Raw genomic sequence first — 21,541 nt, forward strand, 5'->3', positions numbered from 1 at the left:
TCGGACTAGATGATCATAATGGTCCCTTCTGACCTTAGTCTCTATGGGGGGGAAAAAAAGGAAGTATTTCTTCACACAACGCACAGTCAACCTGTGGAACTCTTTGCCAGAGGATGTTGTATAGGCCAAGACTATAAGAGGGTTCAAAAAGAACTGGATAAGTTCATTGAGGATAAGTCCATCCATGGCTATTAGCCAGCATGGACAGGGATGGTGTCATAGAATCATAGAATATCAGGGTTGGAAGGGACCTCAGGAGGTCATCGAGTCCAACCCCCTGCTCAAAGCAGGACCAATCCCCAACTAAATCATCCCAGCCAGGGCTTGTCAAGCCTGACCTTAAAAACATCAAAGGAAGGAGATTCTACCACTTCCCTAGGTAACGCATTCCAGTGTTTCACCACCCTCCTAGTGAAATAGTGTTTCCTAATATCCAACCTAAACCTCCCCCCACTGCCACTTGAGACCATTACTCCTCGATCTGTCATCTGCTGCCACTGAGAACAGTCTAGATCCACCCTCTTTGGAACCCCCTTTCAGGTAGTTGAAAGCAGCTATCAAATTCCCCCTCATTCTTCTCTTCCGCAGACTAAACAATCCCAGTTCCCTCGGCCTCTCCTCATAACTCATGTGTTCCAGACCCCTAATCATTTTTGTTGCCCTCCGCTGGACATTTTCCAATTTTTCCACATCCTTCTTGTAGTGTGGGGCCCAAAACTGGACACAGTACTCCAGATGAGGCCTCACCAATATCGAAGAGAGGGGAATGATCACATCCCTTGATCTCCTGGCAATGCCCCTACTTATACAGCCCAAAATGCCATTGGCCTTCTTGGCAACAAGGGCACACTGTTGACTCATATCCAGCTTCTCGTCCACTGTCACCCCTAGGTCCTTTTCTGCAGAACTGCTGCCTAGCCATTCGGTCCCTACTCTGTAGCGGTGCATGGGATTCTTCCATCCTGAGTGCAGGACTCTGCACTTGTCCTTGTTGAACCTCATCCGATTTCTTTTGGCTCAATCCTCTAATTTGTCTAGGTCCCTCTGTATCCTATCCCTACCTTTCAGCGTATCTACCTCTCCTCGCAGTTTAGTGCAAACTTGCTGAGGGTGCAATCCACATCATCCTCCAGATCATTAATGAAGATATTGAACAAAACCAGCCCGAGGACCGACCCATGGGTCACTTCACTTGATACCGGCTGCCAACTAGACATGGAGCCATTGATCACTACCCGTTGAGCCTGGCTTGAAGTGGGGGTTTCCATCCTAGACAGGCTTCAGAGCTGGGTTCAATGGCTCTCAGTTTCCCCCTCCCCCTCCCCACACATTGTTCCAGCCCTCTGGAGAGAAGTGGATTCCCCAAGGAGATCACTGGGGAGGGGCCCAGGCAGCTGGGGAGGGCAAGGAGCAAACTGGGGGAGAAGGGGGGAGGGAGAAAGGAGTGGGGAATGGGGGAATGTATAAGGACCAAGTTCTGGTCCCTACCGTTTCTGTTTCACTGTAGGATTTGCTCTACAGTTGGCCCCTGTTAAGGTGCTCTCAGAAATGTAGGGAATGGTTCTTGCTGCAGTGGAGTGCACAGAGAGAGGGAGGCAGCTCACCCTTCTCCAGAGCCATGGGCTGGGTTTGTCCCAGCCAGCCAGAGCCAGAGCCAGAGCCAGAGCTGAGCACCACCTGTTAGGATGGAAACCCCCACTTCAAGCCAGGGGGTGCAGCAGCCCCCCACTTCCCGCACCTCTGCCCTGCTGCCATTAGCTGCCAGCGCTGCTCTGAAGTTGTCGGTCTCCGCCGGCTGCCCCCTCCCGCAGGGGACTCCGGCCCAGATGCTCGCGGCGGGCCCGGCGGAGAGCGCTGCGCAGCGCCCGGTGCGCTGGGGGACCTGGCCCGCGGGGCGGGGCGGGGCGGCGGGGAGGCCGGGCCAGGCTGGGGACCGGGCCGGGAGGGGAGGCTGCCGGGTGGGAGGGTCTGCGCGCTGATAAGAGCGCTGGCGTGCAGCCAGCCCCGCACTTGCAGAGCCGGAGCGCGGCGGCGGCGGCAGGGGCAGGGGAGGCGGGCGCGGCCGGGCGGGCGCGCTGCGGAAAGCTGCCGGCTCTCGCCGCGGGGACCCGGACCCGGAGCATGGGGAGGAGGGGGCGGCTGCCGGGCCACCCGCGCTCCTGCTGACAGCCCCGGCTCCGCGCCTCCTTCCCCGCCATGGCCCGGCCGCTGCCCGCCCGGGGCTGAGCTCTGCGGACGCAGGTAGGAGCCGCTTGCCCCGGGCGCAGGTGGCCGGGCGCGGGGACCGTCCCGGGGCCGGGGGCGCCGTGGAGGGCGGCGGGCAGCTCCCGCGGGCAGCCGCGGCTCCGGCCAGTGCGCTCCGGGCAGCGCTGCCGAGCGGCCGGCGGTGGGAATTTGTATTTCCCTCCCGCGCCGCGGGGGCGGGGAGCGTCGGGAGGGGCAGCCGGGTCCGGTCCCGGGGGCGGCCGGGCGGGGTAGCCCAGGGCTGAGTGCGGGGCGCCGGGCGGCGGTTCCCCCGGGCCCGCGGGGGACGGACCCTGCCGCGCCGAGCGCCGTCCCGGCCCGTGGCAGCCGCGGGGGGGAGCGGGAGGAAGGAGAAGGCTCGCCGGGCCGAGCTCTCCGAGCCCGCGGGTCCCCTGGCCGCGCCGGCCCGGGGCGAGGCGAGCTGCGCCCGGCGGCTGCGCCCCGCTTGCACCCTCGTCGCCGGGGAGCGGGCGGGGACCGCGCGGCGCCTCCGGGCTCCGTGGGCTTCTCTCCGCGCCGCCCGGCTTGGACGGGGGAAGGCGGAGGAGCCGGGTCCAAAGGTGCGCAAACCTGCCCGGCCCCGAGAGGGAGACGGGGCGCCGCCCGCGGCAGGGAAGCCCCCGCGGGGTAAGGGCGCGGCGGGGGCTGCGGAGGGGAGAGGCAGACGAAGGGCGCGGGGCCAGCCGGCGAGCGGAGAGGGAGCCCGGCACATCGGGGCAGGAGCAGGCTTAGCCCGGGGGGGACGAGCCCCTCCATCATGGCTCTCAGCAGGGCTGTTAATTGCCTGCCAAGGTGCCTCTCTCCTGCAAGGAAGGGCAGAGCTGTGCGTGCCCAAAGCGGGCTCCGGGTTGGTTAATCCGCTGGGTTTAACGTTTTGCTATCAGCCGTGTATCGATTTTTGTCCTTGCCTTTCAAAACAAACCCAGCCTCCCTTCTCTTTAGGTATTTAATCCGGTTCCCTGGGCAAAGCAGATAATCTGCAGATTTGATTAAACCCTGATTCTCTCTCCGAGCAATATGGGATCAGTCCTATTAGGAAATCCGTTAGAAATCGGTCATCACGTAGGCTTTGTCTCGATGGAAGCATGGCTGGCTCTCATCTGACATTTTAGTTTAATTTCTCAATAGAATAGTAGTCTTGCTTCTCCCCCTCCAGCTGCCTATGCTAAACAACCTCAGGACTAGAGGGTGAAACCCAAGGGCCAGAATATTGCAGCAAACGCCAGGGAAAACTGAAGTCTGAACGTGAAAGCTGTAGTAAAATCGCAAGGGCACAGTCATGTGTGCATTTGAGATTACTGCTCTTTCACTCCCGTTTCACAGAGAGCAGCATTGGTGGCCCCAGATGTTGCAAAATCATGACCCAGGCTTCCTCAAATCCTGTGATTGGTTTAAAATAGAGGTTTGGTTTTTTTAAAATACATTGAGTTCTTTGCTTTCTGGGGTGACACTGCCCTGCTTCTTCCCACAACCAGGAGGGATAGAAATTTGCTCTTTTTTTTCAAAAGTGAAAGGTAGGATCCTCAGGTTTTCACAGCACTCCAGCCCCTGGGGCTTTCAGAAAAACACTGTGACCCCCACGCTTGCAATAACCTCACCAGAGCTGGCCACAATGAGAGAGCCAGTGTCTTGTTCGTTCATGTGTTTGACTCCCCCTCTGTTTGTCTCAATCTAATTATCCAGTAGTGTGTCCTACCAGCTCCCCAGCTATTCTAGCCTGTAACCGGCACCCTCCACCCCACCCAGGGGATAGCACCCTCTTGCACGTTCCACAGTCAGAACCCACTGCCCAGCCCCTACATTCACTAACCCTCTCACGCCCCTTCCTGTGCTCCGTGCCTGCAGGTAAATACCCTCCAGCTGCCTACCTCCTCCTGTTCCCTACAGACTCCTCTGGTTTGTGGCTCAGTACAATTATTAGCAGAGAATTGGCAGCTGCGCTGGTTATTGGTCATTCTTGCATTAACCCTTTGCTGCCTCCTCCTCAAAGTGGAGTTTAAAACCTATACCGAGGCAGGTATGGCCTACATTTCCAGTCCTCTTCAATGCTTCACCTGGCCCAATTTAAAGCCAATAAAAGCAGGTCTGTCAAAAACGGGTAGCCTCCCATTCCTTACATTCACTCAGCTTTGAGCAATCTCTTGCTCTGATTCTCCCCCAGAAGTTTTGTATTTGCAATCTGATTGCTGCACCCCCTATTTCAGGCCAGTTCTGTGTAAGGGTCATTGCCCTGTGCCTTGCCGTGTCGCTCACAGCCGCACAGAGCCCCACCTGATCAGAATGGGAGAATCTTCTCCTCACTTTACGCTCGTGTGAATGGCTGACTTGTAAATACTTTTGTGTGGGTCCCTCCATAACTCAGGAGGGTTTTTGTGGGCAAGAAATCAGCAAGCAAAACTCAGTGGAGTGCTCAGGAAACTGCTCATTATTGTCCCAGCTGCCAATCAAGTCCCCACTTTAATTGCTCTCCTAGGCGGCTCGCTAGCAGTCATATCTGAGGTTCCCCCTCGTCTTGGAATCAGCATGGTCTCGAGCCCATGCCCTGAGAAACCCCTGCTCAGTCTCCAGTCCACACCCTCTATGCCTTTGTCACCTGCTCCCTCCTCCCCTGAATCCTTGCTACCCTCACTGGGCCTTCCTGCATCCTGCTGGGGAAACCCTGGTGGCCCATCAGGTTCCGCTGGTCCCACCCAGCCTCTGCTGCCCATCTCCTTCCCATCTCTGAAATTCATCCCATTGGTGATGTCTGTCCCTTCTCCATCCACAGGGGCATGGTCCGTCATTGCCCTAGCTCCTCCTGCATGGGCTGCCCTCTGACTCCCCTAATTCAGCTCCAGGGGATTCCCGCTTTCACGTGGATGATATGCTAAGGGAGGTGCCTCCTGTCTAATTTCTCCTTAGACCTCCCCGTCTGAGCCTGTTTCCTTCACTCTGTTTCTGCCACTCGTGACAGGCTTCCCCAGCCACTCTGCTGCTTGCCTCTCTTCCCATTCTCCAAATCATGGAACAGCTCCCTGCCTCTCTTCCTGTGCTCTGTAATCTCGCCCCTTGTCTCCTCTGGCCCTGCACCCCTCGTGCAGAAGGCCTGTGCCAGCCCTCTGCATGGGGTGAATTTCACCCCAAACTTTTCCTGATCTCACTCAAGACCCCTCAGTATTACTACCTTCTCTGCTTCCTGACCCAGCACGGAAAAATAAGGTGTCTGTCTCCAACTCTGCCTTTTCTTCCATCATGCTGCCTCCCTCAACCCTCTGTCTGTCCTGCTCATGCCCACTCTGCCTTCTCCTCTGACCTCTGCTTCCCCTGCCCCTGCTTTGCCATGTGCCTGGGGACAGATTTCCATTGCCAATGAGTTCCCTCTGCCTTCACCTCTCCTCCGTGGTATTCTCCCATGCCCCAACCCCTGATGGCTCTTCTTTGCCTTTGTCTCTCTTCTCAGACAGCCCATCTCCTGCGCGCCCCCCCCCCCCAACACCCCCAACTCCCTGCTGAGGGGCTTGCTAGTTTTGTCAAGGAGAAAACTCCTCTTCACTGCCAGACCTTCCTGTTTGGCAGCGCCGTTCTCCTCCTCAGCTCACAACTTGTGTGTCCTGGTTGGCTCTGCTTCCCTTCCCCTGCCACCAGGGTCTTGCCAGATCCTCCCACTTCTTCTGCGGTGACACCTCTACACCTCTCATTTCTTTCCCATCCCGAACGCTGAAATCCTGGGTTTGGCTGACGTGATGGGAAAGCAGCACTGGGCAGAGCAGCGCAGTACTGCCCTGGGGCTGCTGGGCACCTGGAGGAGATGCGTTGTGTGCCGTTTGCAAGGACGGTCCAAGCACACCCCCTTGCCCGGCTCAGCCAGCTGATGTGGCGGGGAGATGGGTCCATGGTCCCTTCTTCTCCCCACCCCTTTCCAGGCAAAGTGGTCCCCCGAGGGAGCAAGGACAGATCAGCCACAGGGGCTGCTGTTGTGTGCTACCCTTCAGCAAGCCATTTTAGGCCTCCTAGGGGAGTTTCCTGCCTGCCCGATCCTCTGTGTACTCCACCTGGCCCCTTGTCTGTGCCTGGGTCATCTCACATCTCCGTGTCTTCCCCTGCATTTCACCTCACGTCCCCCGGGCCATCCTGCTGCCTCAGTTGCCTCATTCTCCTCTCTGAACAGTTTCACCGCCCTTGCTTTGCCTACCACAGCCAGGCCACCCTCCCCCCCAGCCCCCCTTCCTCCTCGCCAACAAGCCCCTGCAAAGCTCTACTGTGGCCTAAGAACATAGGAATGGCCAAGCTGGGTCAGACCAGTGGTCCATGTAGCCCTGTATCCTGTCTACCAACAGTGGCCAGTGTCGTTCCCTTCAGAGGGAACGAACAGAACAGGGCAGTTATCGAGTGATCCATCCCCTGCCGCCTATTCCCAGCTTCTGGCAGTCAGAGGCTAGGGATGCCCAGAGCATGGGGTTGCATCCCTGCCCATCCTGGCTAATAGCCATTGATGGACCTGTCCTTCATGAACTTATCGAAGTCTTTTTTGAACCCAGTTATACTTTTGGCCTTCACATTGCCAGGGGATGTGGTGTTCCACAGGCTGACTCTGCATTGCGTAAAGATGTACGTCCTTTTGTTTGTTTTAAACCTGCTGCCTATTAATGTCATTGGGGGGACTCCTGGTTCTTGTGTTAAGGGGTCAATAACACTTCCCCAGTCACTTTCTCCACCCCAGTCATGATTTTATAGATTTTTAGTGTGTTCCCCTCAGTTGTCTTTCAGCTGAGTATCCCCAGTCTTTTTAATCTCTCCTCATATGGAAGCTGTTCCATATAGCTCCTTATTTTGTTGCCCTTTTCTGTACCTTTTCCAGTTCTAATGTGTGTGTTTTTGAGATGGGGTGACTAGAACTGCATGCAGGGTTCAAGGTGTGGGCATACCATGGGTTTTCATAGTGATATTATGATAGTCTGTCTTATCTATCCCCTTTCCTAATGGTTCCCAATATTCTGTTTGCTTTTTTGACTGCTGTTGCACATTGAGTGGATGTTTTCTGAGAACTATCCACAATGACTCCAAGATCTTTCTTGAGTGGCAACAGCTAATTTAGACCCCATCATTTTATATGTATAGTTGGGATTGTTTTCCCATGTGCATTACTTTGCATTATCAACATAGAATTTCATATGCCACTCTGTTGCCCAGTCACCCGGTTTTGTGAGATCCCTTTGTCACTCTTAACAGTAAACTTTGTACTTAACTACCATGGGTAGTCTTGTATCCTCTGCAAACATTGCCCCGTCACTGTTGATCCCTTTTCCTGATCATGTATGACTATGTTGAACAGCCCTGGTCCCAGTACAGCCCCCGTGGTACCCCACTATTTACCTCTCTTCATTCTGAAAACTGATCATTAATTCCTATCCGTTTGTTTTCTATCTTTGAACCAGTTATTGATCCAGGAGAAGACCTTCCCTCTTATCCCACAACTGCTTACTTTGCTTAAGAGCCTTTGGTGAGGGACCTTGTCAACGTATCACTTGGGCTTTTCATTAATATGCAGGGACTAGATCCTTTCACTGACCAGGTTCTGACTTGCATTAAAAGCTTAGTCCTGAGACCTGCCACCTGTCAGCACCCAAGCTCTCCCAATCATCCCCACATGCTATGGGGGGGTGGGTATTGTCTTTATCTGTTTGTTTTGGATGGTTGCTGGGGACAGGGAGAGAGGGAACTGGGACATCTGAAAGCATTAGTCATGGCTTATGATTATTCTGACTTCTGAAAGTCCTGTTTAGAAAAAGAGCTGGCCTGAAGTGTCTTACTGAGCTGGTTTCAGTGAGGATGGGCTTTTGACTATATTTGGAGAGGTTGGGATTGTTTATACTGACTTGGCTTGGAGATCCCCCGGTGTGGATTTTTCTAGGTCACAGCCGCCTGTGCTGATGGACCTTGGGAGTTCCAGGCTGGCTATGGTCTGGGGGGTGAGGTGAAGGAGAGGCGAGTGAGACCCAGCAGACTCTGGGCAAGGCAGGAAGCCAAGAACTTGAGTTGCATTTACAGCTCTGACCTAATGCCTTTCATCCACTCGTTTCCAAGTTCAGCATTAATTCTGCCTGGAAGGCAGGTGGATAAAACAAGGCTGGGAGGAAGTTGCCAAAACCGACACCTCAAGTCGGTGTCCAGGTTTGAACCTGACCCTATTCCAAATCCAGTGGCCCACAGGGCCTTCCAGACAAGTCACTGAACCTCCCTGTGCTGAAGGGAGTTGCTTCTGTTTCCCCATCTGTAAATACCAATTGCCACTAACGTGTTGGCATTTGTCAGCATCTACAGGGATAGAATGATGCTGGGACCCTTGGGCTACGGTGCCTTAATTGCCCTGCTGATACCTAGCTCTGTCTCCAACTCCTCTCCCCTTGCAAGGGCAGGCAAATGCTTTACTGCTGTCTAGTAGAGATTGGAGCTAGCGGTTGGCTTGTTTTGAAACGTACTCAAGACAAGATGGAAGTGCTTGTCTGAGAGGCCGCCAATAAAGATGATGCAGATCTGCTGGCCCCGGGACAGTTTGAGAGTCTGGTTATGGATTCCCAGCTGCTGTCAGACCATCAGGTAGCGGCATGACTAAGACTGTTTCTACTTCCATCTGGTCAGAGGATGTGACCTGTGCTACCATCACCTGTACCAGAGTCGCTTGGGTGTTGGATTCCCACACTGTGCTCAACACGGGGCCGTGCCTTCAGGCCGTCTGGAGATGGTGGTCAGTGCAGGGGTAGGTCAGATGTCAGATGGCTGCAGCTGCCAGTAGCAGAGCAGGGTTTAGCAGCTCTGAGGGCTGGACTGGTGGGCACAAGAAGGAGAGCAAGGGCTTCCGAGTTGCCATCTCCCTTTCAAACTAAGGCAGTCCAGCAGGGTCACTCCTTCCCATGTCTTGCGGGTTCAGCAACTCCCTGTCCCAGGGAAGTTCCATCCACCCTGGGCCATGTGGCTAAGGGATAGGGAGGGGCTGTGGTGGGCCCTGCACATAGCTGCAAACAGTGTTCTTCCTGTGAGCTGTTGCTGTCTGAGCAGCTGGTACACAGCTGGCCCAGCAGTTACCTGAGACTCTCCAGGCTTACCAGCGCTGCAGGCAGCTACAGGGGGGTCATTGCATCCAGCCCAGTGTAGCAGTGACTGACCGCATTCTCCCCAGGAGGCTGTTCAGTGCCTGTGTGAAACTAGCTGGTGGTCTCAAGCTAACATCTAGAGGGCAAAAGTCCCTGTTCCCTAAACCATCATCATGACCGATACCCTTCTCTGGCAGCCTCAACAGACAGCCAAGGGCTGAACAGGCCGCAGTCAGCCCTAGGGGCAGGTCTGGCAGGGCAGGGTTGAAGCAGACTAGTAGAGGAAAGCAGGTTCGCTCTTGCACTTCAGCTGCCTTTGGTTGATTGCCTCGTGTCCCTCTATCAGCCTACAGTCCGTCTCCTGGGAAGAGTGCCCATGTTTTTCTGCCCCAGGGGGCATCCCATCCTGCTTATAGGGTACAGACTATAAGAATGGTCTGACCCATTATGGTCAATGTCCATCTAGTGCAGTATCCTGTCTCCTGACAGTGGTCAATGCCAGGCCCTTCAGAGGGAATGAACAGAACCGGGCAGTTATCGAGTGACCCATCCCCTGTCCCAGCTTCTGGCAGTCAGGGCTGAGGGCTTGCGTCCCTGACCATCTCGGCTAATAGCCACTGATGGACCTATCTTCCAGGAACACATCTAATTCTTTTTTGAGCCTCATTATAGTTTTGGCCTTCACAGCATCCCTGGGTGAGTACAACAGGTTGAATATGCGTTGTGTGAAGAAATACTTCCTTTTAGTTTTTAAATCTGCTGCCTAATAACTTCATTGGGTGACTCCTTCTTGTGTTATGAGAAGGCGTAAATTACACTTTCTCCACACAGTCATGATTTTATAGGCGTCTGTCATATTCCCCCCCCCCCATAGTCATCATCTTTTCCAAACTGAGCGGCACCAGTCTTTTTAATTTCTCCTCATAAGGAAGCTGTTCCATGCCCTTAATCACTTTGTGTTGCCTTTCTCTGCAGCTTTTCCAATTCTAATAATCTCTTTTGAGATGGGGCACCGAGATCTACATGCAGTATTCAAGGTCTGGGTGTACCATGGATTTATACAGAGGCATTATGATATTTTCTTATCTATCCTAATGATTCCCAACGTTCTGTTAGGTGTGGGGTTTTTTGTTTTGTTTTTTTTTTGACTGCTACTGCACATTGAGTGGATGTTTTCAGAGAACTCTCCACAATGACTCCAAGATCTTTCTTGAGTGGTAACACCTAATTTAGATCACATAATTTTGTATGTATAGTTGGCATTTGTTTTCCAGTGTGCATTACTTTGCTTTTATCTACATTTGAATTTAATCTGCCATTTTGTTATCCAGTCATTCAGTTTTATGAAATCATTCTGTAGCTCATAGAATCATAGAATATAAGGGTTGGAAGGGACCCCAGAAGGTCATCTAGTCCAACCCCCTGCTCGAAGCAGGACCAATTCCCAGTTAAATCATCCCACCCAGGGCTTTGTCAAGCCTGACCTTAAAAACCTCTAAGGAAGGAGATTCTACCACCTCCCTAGGTAACGCATTCCAGTGTTTCACCACCCTCTTAGTGAAAAAGTTTTTCCTAATATCCAATCTAAACCTCCCCCACTGCAGCTTGAGACCATTACTCCTCGTTCTGTCATCTGATACCATTGAGAACAGTCTAGAGCCATCCTCTTTGGAACCCCCTTTCAGGTAGTTGAAAGCAGCTATCAAATCCCCCCTCATTCTTCTCTTCTGCAGGCTAAACAATCCCAGCTCCCTCAGCCTCTCCTCATAACTCATGTGTTCCAGACCCCTAATCATTTTTGTTGCCCTTCGCTGGACTCTCTCCAATTTATCCACATCCTTCTTGAAGTGTGGGGCCCAAAACTGGACACAGTACTCCAGATGAGGCCTCACCAATGTCGAATAGAGGGGAACGATCACGTCCCTCGATCTGCTCGCTATGCCCCTACTTATGCATCCCAAAATGCCATTGGCCTTCTTGGCAACAAGGGCACACTGCTGACTCATATCCAGCTTCTCGTCCACTGTCACCCCTAGGTCCTTTTCCGCAGAACTGCTGCCTAGCCATTCGGTCCCTAGTCTGTAGCTGTGCATTGGGTTCTTCCGTCCTAAGTGCAGGACCCTGCACTTATCCTTATTGAACCTCATCAGATTTCTTTTGGCCCAATCCTCCAATTTGTCTAGGTCCTTCTGTATCCTATCCCTCCCCTCCAGCGTATCTACCACTCCTCCCAGTTTAGTATCATCTGCAAATTTGCTGAGAGTGCAATCCACACCATCCTCCAGATCATTTATGAAGATATTGAACAAAACCGGCCCCAGGACCGACCCTTGGGGCACTCCACTTGATACCGGCTGCCAACTAGACATGGAGCCATTGATAACTACCCGTTGAGCCCGACAATCTAGCCAGCTTTCTACCCACCTTGTAGTGCATTCATCCAGCCCATACTTCCTTAACTTGCTGACAAGAATACTGTGGGAGACCGTGTCAAAAGCTTTGCTAAAGTCAAGAAACAATACATCCACTGCTTTCCCTTCATCCACAGAACCAGTAATCTCATCATAGAAGGCGATTAGATTAGTCAGGCATGACCTTCCCTTGGTGAATCCATGCTGGCTGTTCCTGATCACTTTCCTCTCATGCAAGTGCTTCAGGATTGATTGATTGAGGACCTGCTCCATGATTTTTCCAGGGACTGAAGTGAGGCTGACTGGCCTGTAGTTCCCAGGATCCTCCTTCTTCCCTTTTTTAAAGATTGGCACTACATTAGCCTTTTTCCAGTCATCCGGGACTTCCCCCGTTCGCCACGAGTTTTCAAAGATAATGGCCAATGGCTCTGCAATCACAGCCGCCAGTTCCTTCAGCACTCTCGGATGCAACTCGTCCGGCCCCATGGACTTGTGCACGTCCAGCTTTTCTAAATAGTCCCTAACCACCTCTTCCTCCACAGAGGGCTGTCTATCTCTTCCCCATTTTGTGATGCCCAGCGTAGCAGTCTGGGAGCTAACCTTGTTAGTGAAAACAGAGGCAAAAAAAGCATTGAGTACATCAGCTTTTTCCACATCCTCTGTCACTAGTTTGCCTCCCTCATTCAGTAAGGGGCCCACATATTCCTTGGCTTTCTTCTTGTTGCCAACATACCTGAAGAAACCCTTCTTGTTACTCTTGACATCTCTGGCTAGCTGCAGCTCCAGGTGCGATTTGGTCCTCCTGATAACATTCCTACATGCCCGAGCAATATTTTTATACTCTTCCCTGGTCATATGTCCAACCTTCCACTTCTTGTAAGCTTCTTTTTTATGTTTAAGATCCGCTCTTCGCAGTCTGCTTTGGGTTTCACTATTCTGAGTAGTTTTGTATCCTCTGCAGACCTTGGCCCTTCACTGTTTGCTCCTTTTTCAGATCGTTTATGAATATGTTGAACAGCACTGGTCCTGAGACAGACCCCGGAACACCCCAATGTTCACCCCTCTCCATTGTGAAAATTGACAATTTATTCCTACCCTTTGTTTCCTAACTTTTAACCAGTTACTGATCTGTGAGAGGACCTTCCCTTTTACTCTTCCCTCATCTTTTTATCTTCTTATGGTGAATCCAGACCTGTGGGGAAAGGCTGCCCTGCTTCTGTCTCTACTGAGCCAGTGACGTGGACAAACGGGTATCGGTCTCCAGTGTGAGCTAGCACTAAATTCATGCTAACAATGTGTATTACAAGACCGATGTCGCAGCAGGATAGGCACAGCTGGACCTCTACGTCTCCGCCTGTAAGAGCATAAATGTCACTCTGTTACAGCTGCTGAATGGTGCAGTGCGTTTTCAGCTGACCGCTAGGGAAATAATTCCTAATGGAAAGCCTCCACCTGGCCATTTGTTTGTTGCGAGAATAATGAACGTGCGCTCTCTCGTCAGTTACCTCTATGGCCAGGATACCCCTGTTCTGAGTACACTGCCACCAATGGGTTGTGAGCCCAACTGCAAACATATTTTTTATTTTTTTTTATGGCTGAAAGGGGTTTAAAGGCTGACGCTAAACAGCCAGACCGTCCTCTCCCTGGAGCTGTGGCAGGAGGGAAAGAAGCCACTGGAAAAAAGAGAAGCTGGCCTTTGCAAAAATGGAGCCTTGGAGTGAGATCTGTTCCACAAAGCTCAGCCATGCTGAATGGCATAGATCATACGCTCTTCGGTGCGGTGGGGTGCTAGGAAGAGCTCAGGTGCACAGAAAAAAGCAAATGTAAAGGTCCGAACTCAAAGGGAATCCGAAAGGCCATGGGCACACTGGCTCATCTTCTATAACGGGACATGCACCACAGGTCAGGCAGCGGGGGAGAGAGAGATTGCCTTAGGAATTTGACTTCGGGATCTGGTTGGACTTCAGAGCTTCAGCCTGCAATGTACAATCACCAAGACAATGGCATGGAAGCAAAATCCAGGCCTAAGGGACCAGAGGCAGCAGCATCTCAGCGTCCCCATCAGGCTCTACAACAGGAGCCTGGTGGCCCACCGTGCAGCACTCCCTGCTAGGCCCATAGGCAGTTGGTCAGTGCCAGGAAAGGGCAGGAGGAACAGAGCATGGGGTTTCCCACCAGTGAGCCGGGAAGGGGGCTGGAGGAACAGCTGTGTCCCTCCTCCTCCCCTTCCTGCCCAGATCCCCTTCCCCAGGGTAGTGGAGGACAAGAGCGAGCAAAGGCCTGGGGCTGGCTCTCCATGGTGGGGTGGGAGAGGATGGTTTGTTCCAGCTCACTGTGAAAGCTTCCCACTGAGCAGTGACCAGCCCAGGGCCAAACAGGGCTGCAGGGAGTGGGGGACCCGAGGGGCAGCTCTGCTCCAGCAGGCAGGGGAAAGGGAGGGGAGGACATCAGCTGGCATGGCACTTACGCAGGGTGGGTTTCCAAAAGCCAGGCCTGTCCCAGTCGCACTGGGAGCATTAGCGGCTTGTGGCTGTGGCGGGGTTTGTCCCACCTCTCGGGTGGCATCTGGGTCCCACAGGTCTGCTCCCGTTCACACCAACCTCCTTGCCAAGCCCACACTTTGCATATACAACAGCATGCACTAGACTCCACTGCTCCCTGCGTCTTCAAGCAGGTGAGGTCAGACATACTTACTCTGCAACCCTTTCAGAGTAGGGCCTGTCTTTCACTTACACAGCGGGACTCTGAGTGTCCGCTGCGGCCCCTCTGAGCTGCTGACAAACATGTAATTCAGACTGAAGGTCTGAGCAGGGCTGCGGAGAGCGGGATGCATGCATGGTGTGACTGGCTGTGCACTGCAGGTGAAAGGAAGCTTGCTCTGCAAGTGATATGCACATTTGTGCATGACAAAGTTGGGTGGGGGGGTGGCTAAAGGATGAGGTTGGTCTAGATGCAATCTGTTTAACTGGTGCTTTCTTTGATTTTTATTGATAGCATTGACAGGAAATGTAGTCGAGCAACTTTCAGTCCAAACTAATGAAGTTCTTTGTGTGGCTGAGAACTTTAACTCTAGCATGAGAATTTTTTTCCACCCTGAGTATATTACTGCTCCTCTTCTAGCCACAGTCCCACCCACGTGGGGTCAGCTCTTCAAGTCGTCCTCTTCCTTTCCAGTTTCTGTCTGGATGCAGTTTCTCAGAAATGCCGCAGCTTATCTGATTCTCTAGCATGACACCCATCCATCTTGGCGTGGGTCTCCCAACCCTTCTGAAAAGATCAGAAGGAACGCTAGTAAACAGGGTGTTACCCTCCACTTCTAAGTTGAAGAAAAGGGCTGAGTCTGTTACTACTGTTTTGTTTGTATTGAGGTAGCATCAAGGAGCCCCAGTCACAGGCTAGGTGCTGTACAAAAGATGTCCCTGTGATGGAGCTGGCCACTCTGGGCTCAGTGAGTAACTGGAGCGCAAGAAAGACTGCAGAGAAGGAAGACTTATTTTGCAGTCAGTAGAGACATTCTGTCCATGTGACTCCCACTTTGTAGAGGCACACGTGCCCCATGCGTGCATTATTCTCACACGCATGGAGTGCATGCGACCCTAGAATGGGATCCCCATGGACCAGTGCTCAAAGAACCGCCTTAAATGGAGAGTAGAATGTGCATGCAGGCCTGTGGTGAGGGGCGCACAGCCTCTCGGCTGGTAAGAAGACTTGTCCTTCAAATCACTTCCCAAATATGGCTAGTTCTGCACAGATCCCAGCCGAAGCACCGAACTGGCTGGCGTGGGCCTGGAGACCAACACTTTTTATTTAAAAGTGCCCTCCATATGGAAAAGGCCTCAAAGAGCCCCAGGCTGTCCTCTGATCCCTAAGGGAAAAGGAAGGTAGGCTGTTTCCCTGTAACTCTTGTAGCACATTCAGCTCTGGGCAGGAGAGATCAGGCACTCTGCTATCCGGGCCTGATTGCGTTCGGACAGGGCGAATACGATAACGTAGACTTGACCTTCCTGAAGTGGCTAAAAGAGTGGGGGCATGGGGAGGGGTTTTCTGATAATGGAAGCTCTAGGGTCTAGTGTGTTTCAGAGCCAACAAGGCACCTGGGGCACAGTGGATCCCCTCCCCCAGTTCTGCACAATCTCTCACAATCGAATATTGGATTTATTTGCATTGCAGTAGCACCCAAGAACCTAGACTGGGATTGGGGCCCCGTTATAATGACTGTGAATACTGTGGGTCCTGGTTTTTGTCTCCTCTCTACAAAAAATATAAATCTTAGTTTCAGCCACTTCTTCCAACGGGTATGAGAAGACGCTCCTGAAATGTAACCTTAGTTTTGATACTCTTTTCTCTTTCAAGGCATCCACCACAGCTGTCTCCATGTTGCTCCATGTTCTTTATTTGCAGCCATATCTAGAAAAATTAAAGATCCCTTTTGTACATAAACTGCTAAATAGAACTTCAGAAAGGGGTTCTGATGTAAACCCTTTGTTGCATCTGTCTATTGAAGTATGATTTTAAAAAACCCAATCCTACATTGAAATGCTCCATGGGGCTAAACTTACAAAGTTGGAGTGATTTATTAATCTGCTGTAGTGGAATTTTATTGGCCAAAGCTACCTACACTTGCCTCCTCTTAAGATTGTGGAGCTGGTCCAAAATGTGGTGAGACTCTGCTGTTCTGTGTAACCCAAATCAGTGCCCCAAAGTGTTGTTTTCTCCAACCATCTGCATTCTTCTCTTGCCAAGGGGATTTCACAGTGACTGTATTTCACAATCCAAAGTTTTGAATAATTGTGCATTTGAAAGAATATCTGACTGGCCACAAAGAGAATCCACTGAATAAAGGCAGGTGGATGTTTTGTTCTTTGCATAGTATCTAACTGCAGGAGCAGTTGTTTCCATCTGACTTAGAGAGGCAGTGTGGTCTGTTTGCCTGCTTATATACAAAATATTTCCCTGGAATCCTACAATATCAGGGTTGGAAGGGACCTCATGAGGTCATAGAGTCCACCCCCTGCTCAAAGCAGGACCAATCTCCAATTTTTGCCCTGATCCCTAAATGGCCCCCTCAAGGATTGAACTCACAACCCTGGGTTTAGCAGGCCAATGTTCAAACCACTGAGCTATCCCTCCCCCTATATGCTATTAAAAAAAAACAAACAAAAAAAAAACACTCTGGAGGTACCAACAGTAAACAAAGTTGGTGCTGAATCAATCTGTTATGACAGCACCTTTATCATGTGTCCTGTTTATCTCCGACCTGCCCCAAAGAAGCATGAGACCTATAAAATGACCAACTCACATTTACTTGGAGCGGACAGTCTAGCTCGCTAAGAAAAAAAAATATATATCAAAGGAGAAAGCATCATCTTTCCAAGTGGTATGTAATCAAATAGACCCTATATTCTCCTTTATGACCACTCTTTTCTAATTTTCTACAAACAGCCTGAAACATCATTACTGAGGATTTCTACCTCTTAACCATAAACCATTCCTATGGGGGCATAAAAAGAATAAAGCGTGCCACAAATCACTTGTATCAAAACAGTGCTTTCCCTGAATTTGCAACCCCAAAGACTTTTATCTGCTTCTAGGTTAGTAGGAGCTCTTTGTAGCACCGTCCTTTCTAACCTAAACAACTCTAGTCTTTTTCAGTCTCTTGACAAATGGATGTTTTTCCATAGTCTTCACATTACCAATGTTGTCACCCGTTTCTGAACTCACTGTTTCTGCTATCCCTTTTCTAATTAGGGCACCAGAACTAAACACAGCATTCTAGGTGAGGTAATTCCTTGGTGGGGGGGTGTGTGGTAGCATTAGAATCTCTTTCCGTATTTCCATTTCCTTCCCTAGACACCCTCACATCTGTATTGATGGATGCTACGAACTGAGCAGTGGACTTCACTGCTTTGTCTTTTGTGACATCCAGGCTTCTTTCCTGAGTGGTTGCGGTAATTTAGAACTTGGTAAAGGGTATGTGTGATGTTGCACTGTCCATGTTTATGGAAATATGCTTGAGAATAAATGACATAACTGGAATATGCTTTATGCTAGATATGCCATGTAACATATCTTTGCAAAGGTTATGACCCTAATAAATATATTCATGTATCATTTTTATATCTAAAGTTATGAGCTTTGGCTCTATGCTTGTATTTGAAGTGTTAGCTATAGGAAACACATGAGGGAAGTTTGGCCAACATATTGTAAAGGGACAATTCAAGTAATTGGAAGTACTGAACTAACAATGGACTTTGGGAGACACCAATCCATATCTGAACTTTCCTGGGAAAGTTCAAAATAACATGTAAACCATGGCGTCAGTCTGCAGAAAGCTGAATCATTCATGGACATGTGGCTGCAAACTCCATCTTGTTGCTATGATTTTTGCATAGAAGAACAAAGGGGTATCTGCCCACAAGAGAGACTATAAAAGGCCCTGGCAGCCTCTCCATTTTTTCTTCAGCTGGCTCAAGAGAGAGAGAGCCTCTCCGCCTCAAAGAGATATCTCAAAGAAACTGGAACAAAACTGTAACTATGGGGGTATGAGTGATCGCTGGACCCAAGCCATAAACTACAATGTTCTGGAAAGGATTGTATCTGAGATAGCATCTAGGGTGAGAAGTTAGTATTTGTAACTAGATCCTTGGTGTATTAAGTTAGCCTTGCGTGTTTTTATTTATTTTTGCTTGGTAACTTTGTTTATTACTTGAATCCTCCTCTTTATACTGAATAAAATCACTTTTTTGTTTGTTAATCACTTCCTCTGGGTTAATTCATACCTGGGGGAGCAAACAGCTGTGCATATCTCCCTATCTGTGTTATAGGAGGTGGACAATTTGCGTTTACCCTATGTAAGCTTTATACAGAGTAAAATGGATTTATTCAGGGTCTAGGCTCCCAGAAAGACTGAATACTGGGTGCTGGGAAAGTCCCTGTTAACTGAGAAGCCCCTGGGCTAAGTGAATCTTAGTTTCTGTGAACTGCAGGGAGGCATGGCCCAACCTCTTGGTCTGTGCTGGGGCTGACTGGTGTGTAATGTATGAACAGGGCAGAAAAGTCTCAGGAAGACTCTGCTTGGTATGCAGGAGGGAGCACTACTTTGATATAGAAAGAGTCTCCCTCCTAAGATGTGCAAGAAGAAACTCTCTGCTTGGATACACATTGGGTGTTCTTCCACCAGGGAAGGTGCAAAGCTGAATGATGCTCAGTTTTATTACTGAGGAAATAGCATGTGATCATATAATTAAAGACTTTGTTATAAGACATATGCATGAGGGGCAGAGTTAAGATTAAACATGCAACTTCAGTGTTTCTTAATTCAATTGCTCAACTGAGACCCCTTAATATTTCCTTAATGTAGATATTTTTGGAGTGTGTGGAATGGAATCTTGGATGGCATACGATTATGGTGGCACTCGATGGGTTTTACTGCAAAATAAATACACGTAGTAAATAATATTGAACAGAGTTGGTCAAAATGCAGAAAAAAGTTAAGAAAAACTTGAGGGAATTTCTTTGTTTATACATTAAGTTTCAAGAAACTATTTCATCCTAATTTTGAAACTGGAAAAAATGTCTGCTGTGCTATAGTATGTGGTTTTTCAACAGTGAGAGAATTACTTCAGAAAGAACATTAACCGTTCACATGTACATAGGTTCAGAAACTAGCCTCAACCTTCTATTCTAGTAAATCACTTGTGCATGGTGAATCCTGCAAGTACTGGGATTTAATTGTGACATTTTTATATAACCAGTCCAAAATGTAGTTGTTTTTGATAAACAAATGTAGTGCCCTGTAGATTTTGCAAATGCAATACATAAATAAGACCTCAATAGAATACCTTATTTGACTTGAGTAACACTTCTTACTTTTGTATCTGCAGGTAGGAAGACCTTTGGAAGCTGGTCAGACAAAGCTATCATGTTGAGGTTAAGTCATTCACCCGCCTTTCCTGAAGGTTTTCACCTTTTAAGTATTGTGGCACTCTTGCTATTCCATGTGGACAAAGCATATGCAGAAAATCCAACAGAAGAAGAGCCAAACAACACTGCAGTATGTACTGGTACATATTTTTGCAAACCAGGTGTGATTTTACCTATCTGGGAGCCCCAAGACCCTTCATTTGGCGATAAAATTGCTCGAGCTACTGTCTATTTTGTGGCCATGGTCTACATGTTCCTAGGTGTATCCATCATAGCTGACCGCTTCATGTCCTCTATAGAAGTCATTACATCCCAAGAGCGAGAGATAACTATCAAGAAGCCCAATGGTGAGACCAGCAAAACCACAGTGAGGATTTGGAACGAGACTGTGTCCAACCTAACGTTGATGGCTTTGGGTTCTTCAGCCCCTGAGATTCTACTTTCTGTTATTGAAGTATGTGGTCATGGTTTCACGGCAGGGGATCTCGGACCGAGCACCATTGTAGGCAGTGCGGCCTTTAACATGTTCATCATTATAGCCATATGTGTCTATGTGGTTCCGGATGGAGAAATACGGAAGATTAAGCATCTAAGAGTGTTTTTTGTGACAGCAGCTTGGAGCATCTTTGCCTACACTTGGCTTTACCTTATTTTATCTGTCATATCACCCGGTGTTGTGGAGGTCTGGGAAAGCTTGCTCACTTTCTTCTTCTTTCCCATTTGTGTGGTGTTTGCATGGGTAGCTGACCGAAGGCTTTTATTTTACAAGTATGTCTACAAGAAGTACAGGGCTGGCAAACAGCGAGGCATGATCATTGAACATGAGGGTGACCGGCCATCATCCAAAGCTGACATTGAAATGGACGGTAAAGTGGTTAACTCCCATGTGGAGAACTTCTTAGATGGTACCCTGGTTCTGGAGGCAGATGAGAAGGATCAAGATGATGAGGAAGCAAGGAGGGAAATGGCTAGAATCCTGAAGGAGCTGAAGCAGAAGCACCCTGACAAAGAAATCGAACAGCTGATTGAATTAGCCAACTACCAGGTTCTGAGCCAACAGCAAAAGAGCAGAGCCTTTTATCGCATTCAGGCTACTCGGCTAATGACGGGTGCTGGCAACATTTTGAAGAGACATGCTGCGGATCAGGCACGGAAAGCTGTCAGCATGCATGAGGTCAACTGTGAAGTGGTGGAAAATGACCCTGTCAGTAAGATCTACTTTGAGCAGATCACCTACCAGTGTCTCGAGAACTGTGGCACGGTAGCTTTGACCATTGTTCGCAGAGGTGGTGACTTGACCCACGTCGTGCACGTTGACTTCAGAACAGAAGATGGCACGGCCAACGCAGGGTCTGATTATGAGTTTACCGAAGGGACAGTGGTCTTCAAGCCTGGCGAGACACAGAAGGAAATCCGCGTTGGCATAATTGACGACGATATCTTTGAGGAGGATGAGAACTTCCTCGTTCACCTCAGCAATGTGCAAGTGAGCACTGAAGCGTTGGATGAAGGAATTCTGAAGGCCAACCACGTCGCAACGCTTGCCTGCCTGGGGTCGCCCTGCACTGCCACCGTTACCATCTTTGATGATGATCATGCGGGCATCTTTACCTTTGAGGAGCCGGTCACTCACGTGAGCGAGAGCATTGGAACCATGGAAGTGAAAGTGCTGAGAACGTCCGGCGCTCGAGGAAATGTTGTTGTGCCCTACAAAACCGTTGAAGGCTCAGCCAGAGGGGGAGGAGAGGACTTTGAGGATACTTGTGGGGAGCTTGAATTCCAGAATGACGAGATTGTGTAAGTAGCTCCTTTTTAACATCTCTTACCAGTGCAAAATGAACGAATGGGGTTTATCCTGCCAGACGGTGTACGGCATTCCAAACACATGCCATT

At 50.1% G+C, this 21,541-nt stretch overlaps 1 protein-coding gene across 8 annotated transcripts in view; it reads left to right on the plus strand.

Annotated features, from left to right (window-relative positions):
• SLC8A1 (solute carrier family 8 member A1) overlaps positions 1 to 21,541 on the plus strand; it is a 354,284-nt gene that overhangs the window by 33,459 nt on the left and 299,284 nt on the right. For 7 of the 8 annotated variants that reach the window (XM_075127327.1, XM_048842216.2, XM_048842212.2 and 4 more), the window contains exon 2: positions 19,609 to 21,445. In XM_075127327.1, coding sequence (XP_074983428.1) covers positions 19,647 to 21,445 — 1,799 coding nt within the window. In that variant the 5' untranslated portion in view covers positions 19,609 to 19,646. Of the gene's footprint in view, positions 1 to 2,078; positions 2,242 to 19,608; positions 21,446 to 21,541 lie in introns of those variants that run through there. The other variant, XM_075127325.1, reaches the window with a different exon arrangement.

Source organism: Caretta caretta, chromosome 3 (assembly GCF_965140235.1).
Source record: "Caretta caretta isolate rCarCar2 chromosome 3, rCarCar1.hap1, whole genome shotgun sequence".
NCBI classification, from domain to species: domain Eukaryota; kingdom Metazoa; phylum Chordata; order Testudines; family Cheloniidae; genus Caretta; species Caretta caretta.